Here is a 7,910-nt window from a genome sequence, read left to right on the forward strand (position 1 = left end):
GTGAGGTGCTTTCGTGATATTTAATGGATCGGATTACATTTTTTATTTTTCTCCGATATCCGATCCAGTAATTTAGGTCAGTATCGGACCGATACCGATACGTAATATCGGATCGGTCCATCTCTAGTTGGAATACACGACGTTTGTCCACAGTGACACTGTTGACACAGAAGTTGATGTATGAGAGCACTGATGTGGGCTCTCGAGGTCCAGGTGTTCAAACACAGTCCAGTCTGTGTTTTCAAAGCAGTCCTGCAGCTGATGTGATGCATCTTCTGGACAGGTTTTCACAGTCAGTGTATGCAGGGATCAGCAGCATGGACATGTGGTCTATGTTGGGATTTGTCACTGTATAAATAAAATTGAATTGAGCTGAATAGCGTTCGTTTGGATGTCTCACTATGGGAAATGGAGACTCCATTAATGCCAGACAAGCTTATCTCAAGCAATCACTGCAATAGCCAGCAGCTCACCTATCCACGCGAGGACCCAGTGCCAGCACTGCTTGAGCTACACCTGAAGTGGAGACGTCCAGCCTGTAAAACCAGACGAAGGTGAGAGGTGAAGACCAGCTCACTGCTGCACAGATGTCCTGGATTGACACCCCTCTGAAAAGGGCTCAGGACACTGTTATATAGCAAGTTAAGATATGCTTCAAAGTATATGAGGAGTACGCAGGGAGACACATCACATAGTGAGACGTGGAAACGAATGCTAAGAACTTTGGCCTGATGCAGTTTCCAAAGGCCAGCTTTGAATCGTCTGTAACGTCTGCGTCTCTTTTTTGCACAGATTGCAAAAGATGCCAAAGAGTGTGTGCAGGAGTGCGTGAGCGAGTTTATCAGCTTTATCACATCTGAGGCGAGTGAGCGTTGTCACCAGGAAAAGAGGAAGACCATCAATGGGGAGGACATCCTGTTTGCCATGTCCACGCTGGGCTTTGACATGTATGTGGATCCACTGAAGCTCTACCTGCAGAAGTTCAGAGAGGTGAGGCGCAGCTTCCCATTTATTTGGATATTTAAGTTGTTTCTGTGATTGCTCACTGCTCAAGTTTTGTGTTTCATTGTTAATACTGCTGTTTGATGGATCCAAACTCCTCAAATAACTCGAGAGCTATGAATGCAAGTAGCTTTGATGATCACATAGAGTTTTAGAACATGATACCGTTATTATGCCCTTTTTATCTACCTGTGTGATTCACAACAGTCCAATTTATCAGGACCATAAGGCAGCTGTGTTCACAGGTGTCACCAGTACAGTCTAGGGCTGCCACAAACGATTATTTTGATAGTCGACTAGTCACCGATTATTTATGCGATTAGTCGACTAATCAGATCATCATCCACTGGATGTAAAACTACAGCTTATTGCACCAGCAGCATCTGCTCTTATATAACTATCATTAACTTACAGCTTTAAGCTTTTAAGGTGCTAACTAAAATAAAGACAAGATGATAGTTTATTCAATTTTAATGAAATTTGCAGATTGTTTCGGTAAAGTTTAATAAACTCCTTGCTATCTAAAATATAACAGGACACCGGAGTAAATTCTCCAGCATCTCACACTTCTGATAATCAGCTGTCTGCTTGATGTTTATTCAAACTATAACTTTAATCTCAGCCAAACCGATTTACTCAGGAACAAATAAAATACTGAAAAAAAAAAGCCAAACAATAACATGTTTAAGTTATCTAAGTGACTCATATATATTTAATCTGAGTAGCGAAAGACGGCGGTGGGTTTGAAAACAATTTGCCGGGAGTCCGGTGTTCTCACGGCGCTAGTGACCTAGCCCCCGGCTAGCTATCGAGCTAGTGGGTAACAGACGTCTCCGAAAACGTCGGAGCGCTTTTGAAAATATGTCGGTGTCCTGATAAACTGAGCAGATATTTGAGGTTTACACAGCTACATTCTCGCCTGAAAATATGTTAAACGTTTATTTTGTGACCCAGAAAGAATAATAAGAGTAATATTAAAACTAACTAGCTACCGCCATTGTTGGAAACTAGCTGGGCCGCGCTATGAATTCTGGGACACAGCTGCTTCTTCTTCTTCTTCTCCGGGGTTTAACGGCAGCTGGCATCCTTGTACATGCAGTGCTGCCATCTTCTGTTTCAGTCCGTTATTACACTCTTAAATCCTGCTACTTATTCCTGCGTCTTTTGGGATCTTACAAAGCTTCAAACGACGGTCGACTATTAAATCTAGTCGTCGATCGGATATTTGATAGTCGATAATCGTGGCAGCCCTGACTGCAGAGTGATCTCTCTCTCTTAATATGCATCTGTCTATCATTCATCGTTATTCATCCTTCACATAATCTGCATCACAGTTCAGCTTAAAACACTTACAGTTTGCACAGCCATACTTGGATTCCTACATACACAAGTTACTGAAGTGGTGCTATATGGGAGGGATGGCGATAGATTGCTGTTACAGCAACTCGCGAAAAAATAGATTATCCTCGAGGTGTACGCTTCGGAATCTTCATCAGGGAACTCCATAAACTAACCCAACAAACTTATTTTGTTTTCCAGAAAGCAACATTAAGATGCTAGTACCCAGTAATGACTTGTGAATTGACAGCCGCTGGTCATTTCTGGAATGTGTGTGCTGATTAAAGCGTTTTCTCATGTAAGCTTATAGATGAGATATTATTTAGAAATTGGTAATTAAATCATGTTGTAGTTTCTTCTGGGTTCAATTCAATTCAATTTTATTTATATAGCGCCAAATCACAACAAAAGTCGCCTCAAGGCGCTTCATAGATACAGAGAAAAACCCAACAATCATATGACCCCCTATGAGCAAGCACTTTGGCGACAGTGGGAAGGAAAAACTCCCTTCTTGCCATGTTAATTAGTTAATGTCGTTACTTGTAATGACTGTTAAATACAGCGGTCCTGCTCGCTGATGATCAGATAATCAAACACACGAGTTTGGCAGCACCTGGCTGCTTCTACTCTTGTAAATGCTGCACGTGTAATTGGTGTTTCGTAGCACTGCACAGAATAACGTGAAAATGTTTTCTGCTGTCTTCCAGGCAATGAAGGGGGAGAAAGGAATGGCAGGTGTGACTGTGGGAGAAGGCCTTAGTGAGGACCTCTCAGAGGACAGCTTCAGTAAGTGAAGCACAAGCAGCGTCCCCCCATTAATGAACAGTCCTAATCAATTCCACTTCTTTTCTCATCAGCAAATCCACTGCCAGCTGGGATTATCACAGCAGATGGTCAGCAGCAGAACGTTATGGTGTACACCACATCATATCAACAGGTAAAAGCACATAAGTGCTGTGCTGTGCCTTTATCTTGCTACTAAGAGGAAACACATCAGTCATGTAGTTGGATTGTTTTATCCTAATTTTGGAAAACTCTTTGCAGTCAGCTCGACAGAAAATTGTGTAATAAAAGCAGAAGCTAAACCTGATGACAGGTTTCTTTGGCTAACTCTGCACAGATGTGCCTGAATACGTTTAACATTTCTGTGTGGACACAGCCGAGTACTCGTTATAGTTTGTATATTGTCTCGTGGTCTATGATTCGTATTCTTTATCTTGTGAATGTTTTTCGTGAAAAGTGGAATTTTGTTGGTGATGCTCGCTTCTCTTTGTTCCAGATTCCCACTGTACAGCAGATCCAGTTTTCATGACGAGGCTCCATCACTCCCAGCCTGAACGCCGCGGCTCCGTGCACACTCTCCGATCACCGATGACATCTGGCCCGGCCGACGGGTGAAGGTTATCAGAGAAAGAGCAGGGGGTGTTGCAGAATCCCTCATGTACAGAGAAGCCACTGCCTGTTTAGTAGAAAGTGTAGTTTCTAGTTGCAGTGTTCCAGATGTTTTCCAGAGCAGCTGGGAAATTCAAGGCTTTATTTTAAAGGCTAGTCTTCGTACATGATTTAGTGATGAATTCCTGTTTGTGCTTTCGTGTTAATGTGTTTGCTTTTATGCCTTTTTTTCCTTCCTCTTCTCTGGGGTAGGGCTGGGATGGACGGGGTTATAAAGGGAAATGCTGCATTGGATGCTTTTTTTTTTCATGTCTTCTCTGTTTGAATCAAGAGGAGCCGTGTCGTTACTGTCTTACTAGATTATGCAGCTCTTTTGTAAGTTGACAGTTTACCATGTGCTTTAATGTCATAAAAATCCTTTGAATAAAATTTGAAAAGCGATGTTTCACACTGAATTTTATTTCATCACATGAAGCACCTGCAGTTTGCACTTTTAGGCACAAACTCCAGAGCCTAACAGGCAGCTGGCAGCTATGTGGGCAGCAGTGAAGGTACATCTGACTGCCTGCTGCAACAGGCAGGTTAGGATCCAACATGCAGGACTCGCTCCTCTTCCGCAGGGATAACTAGATGCTGAAGTATTGCAAACATAACTTATTAACATGTACACTTGTTTAAAGGAGAAAAACACCACCGGCCCACTTTGACTGGTGCTGAAATTATTCATAAATGATATGTTTTTGCTTGTTCGTATGTAATAATGCCTGGTTTTTGATACGCCATTAGGACTGCCTTTCATGTCTTATGTTTAGGATCACACCGGTTTAATGGTTGAAGGCCCGCAGTGACGTGGAATAATAACTCCCCTCAAAAGTGTTGAACCGTAAATGTAACGAGTCTTTTATTGGTTATGAAGGCGTCATTTGTAATGTTTGATTTTCCAAACACATTGATGCTTTTTGCACAAAGTGTCAGCTCAGCCTGAATTTTACTTGGTTACTCACCTGTATCGCACATTACTGTTGTTAATGTTAGCCTCTGTAACAAAATGTCCATAGATGATGGAGCTCCCCTACGGCCAGTCATACTGCACCACAGTAATTAGGGAATAGATAATTAAATAGAAAAGTTCCTGTTTTTTGGATGGGTGGGCTTACAGTCTACTATATACATTTTTGGTGTTGATTTGTTCATCTTAGTCTCATCTCAGTGTTTTGTTATTCCTTCGGTCTCCATGGCCACGTACCGGTTTCTGTCTCCTCTCTGTGTTTCCCCCGGTCCCAGTGCCAAACCCACACGTCTTAGTCTGAGTCTCAGTGTGTGTTACTTCCTGCTTTATTTTGATAGTCTCCTGTCATGTATGTTATGTTCAGTTTTGTGTGTGTCCTCATCTCCTGCTGTGTATACATTGTCTGCGCCTCCCGGCTCTGTGTTACGTCCCCTCTAGCTGTGTGTTCTCCATAGTTCCTAGTTTGAATATATAAACATAATGATGTATCAATTGCAGAATACCCATATGAGGTCCTGTGTGATATACATGCACACACCTCTAACTAACCAGCCTCTCTGAGGCTGATTTAAGGCTCATGTTATTATTGGGCGATAACATGTCAAAATGTTCCCTGACAGCTGATATTTTTTGGGGGTGGCTTCCTAATGTGCTCATGGTGATCCTCAGAACCTCAGATCCAGTTCAAAATTTGAATTCCCGCGTTTTTTCAACAGCTTGAGTAACATAACGAGGCAGTTATGTCATTTATCTGTGGCCATGTGATATTCTTAAACCGATAAGGGTCTCGACACAGGATTCGTTTGGGCACGCCCCCTTTCCTGGGCACAGGCCTTTGGGCATCACTACTGCATCTCTCATCTCCCAGTCCTGCATCTGGGTCCTACGCTGCTTGGCACACAGCTGGACTTGATGTAAATTTGTTTTTCACAATGGTTACAGTTAAAAAAACAGGGCATTTTCTTTGAATTAACAAACCTTTTTTCTGTAATTTAACATATTTATTTTTTACAGTTTAAATCATGCTGACACATTTGTTTTCATTTACAACAGCAAATACTGTTGAATTTCACCAGACTCACATCCGGTAAAAATGGGCTGTATTTGGTAAATGACTCTGACATCCCCGCTGTAAGGTAATCATTTTACTTTAAGTCATCTTAGCTAAAGTAAATATGGATGTCCTCCAGTGCTGTCCCTCAGCCTCCTTGTAGAAACACCCATGGTATCGAGTTCACAAGATGCTCAGTAAACCTGACCTCTGACCTTCAGGTTGAGGTCACTCCGATTCGTCTGAGGTTTTTAGTAGATGCACCTATGGTGGAGATCCAAATCCCAGATCTAACTGCAGTATTTCATCCATAAGTTTTACAAACTCTACAAGCTTATAAAGCTTCTTAAATAGCAAGACCCCAGTAGATAATGTTTTGAAAATATGTCTGTTAAAAAGTGAAACTGTGGCATATAAGTACTGATGCTCTATATTAATGCTCATAACATACTCTGTCACTAAATCATCCAGATCTTTGTTGAGATAAACGCAGAGCTCCCTGATTACACATGAAGCTCATCCAAATTATACAAGTATTTTTACCTGGCCCATGTGTTTCACTCTGCAGTCTTCTTCCTGTCCTATAATCTTGGCTTTTTAAACAGCTGTATGAGTTTGGCAGATAGCACATCTGTCTTTGAGAGAAATCTGGGCAGCAGTGGCACCGTGGTAATACGCTTTAACTTTGCATTCATCTGAAAAGAGAAGTTATAACAAAAAATACTCTGAGAAACTCTAATTTGACCAGCGCACATTCACATAATCCTTTACGGTTTCTTAGCTGAGCCAAAAAGAGCTCAAACATGCACCAAAGTGGTCATTAAACATCTTCACCTCCTCGATGACGCTATGAAATTCTCCCTGTTGCTGTCTTGTGAGAATTCAATTCATTTGGCACAACTAGCTGTAGTGAGGGGTAAGCCCACCCAGATAAACCCAGAATCTCAGTTTCATCCTTGTCTTCTTAATAACATCAGGACCAGCTGATTGTTGCCTGACTTCATGTTTTTCACAGTTCTTTATTATGAGAACAATTTTTTAAAAGAAAAATCTCATCTCATCAAGTTTTCTGTGTGTGTATGAGTTATAAAACATTTATAGATCCAAAAATGAGGAATTGCATGTCATGTGTATCTTTTACTTGCAGCACTCTCAGTGTGTAGGCCTTTAGGGAATTTCTGTTTTGAAATTTTTGCTACTTTCAGCTTCCTTTTAAACCACACATCATTAGTGCAGGGCAGCTCTGCCTGTGAAACAACAGGCATTAAATGCTCATTAGCTATTTGAAAATCGTTAGCCACTGAGAATACACTAATTTATTCACCTTTGACACTAATGAGACCATAGTACAGGGTGGGCTATTTATATGGATACACCGTAACAACATGGGAATGGTTGGTGATATTAAAGTCCTGTTTGTGGCACATTAGTATATGTGAGGGGGCAAACTCCTCAAGATGGGTGGTGACCATGGTGGCCATTTAGAAGTCGGCCATCTTGGATACAACTTTTGTTTTTTCAATAGGAAGAGGGCCATGTGACACATCAAACTTATTGGTAATGTCACAAGAAAAACAATGGTGTGCTTGGTTTCAACGTAACTTTATTCTTTCATGAGTTATTTACAAGTTTCTCTTTGTTCACAGCCATTGACATGTCGAAGAGGTTAACACGTGAGGAGCGGATCGAAATTGTGTTGATATCTGGTGAACGCAGTAACCGGGTCATTGCAGCAGATTTCAATGCAAGACACCCTACGAGACCACCCATCTCCCATGCTACAGTTAGCAAACTGCTTGCTAAGTTTCGTGAAACTGGTTCAGTGTTGGATTTGCCAAAATGTGGACGCAAGAAAACTGTCACTAATGAAGAAACATCAGTGGCTGTCCTAGCTTCATTCAGCAAGAGCCCACAGCGTAGCACTCGCCGCATGTCACTGGAGAGTGGCATTAGTCGAACATCCCTTCGGCGGATATTAGCTACTCACAAATGGCACCCTTACAAACTCCAGCTACTGCAGCATCTCAGCGAGGATGACCCAGATCGGCGCACAGAATTTGCAGAATGGGCAAAACAAAAATTGGAACAGGACCCTCAGTTCACGCAGAAGATTTTGTT

The 7,910-nt window shown here is 41.8% G+C and overlaps 1 protein-coding gene across 2 annotated transcripts in view; it reads left to right on the top strand.

Moving 5' to 3' along the window:
• The window catches only part of nfyba (nuclear transcription factor Y, beta a), a 9,212-nt gene extending 5,039 nt beyond the window's left edge, over positions 1-4,173 (top strand). For both annotated transcript variants that reach the window (XM_005935324.2, XM_005935325.3), the window contains exons 4-7: positions 793-990; positions 3,048-3,126; positions 3,198-3,277; positions 3,620-4,173. In XM_005935324.2, the coding sequence (XP_005935386.1) occupies positions 793-990; positions 3,048-3,126; positions 3,198-3,277; positions 3,620-3,652 (390 nt within the window). In that variant the 3' untranslated portion in view covers positions 3,653-4,173. The remainder of the gene's footprint in view (positions 1-792; positions 991-3,047; positions 3,127-3,197; positions 3,278-3,619) is intronic.
• Positions 4,174-7,910: the final 3,737 nt, after the last annotated feature.

This window comes from Haplochromis burtoni, unplaced genomic scaffold (genome assembly GCF_018398535.1).
Source record: "Haplochromis burtoni strain Fernald_Lab_line unplaced genomic scaffold, NCSU_Asbu1 Contig_193, whole genome shotgun sequence".
Taxonomy (NCBI): Eukaryota; Metazoa; Chordata; class Actinopteri; order Cichliformes; family Cichlidae; genus Haplochromis; species Haplochromis burtoni.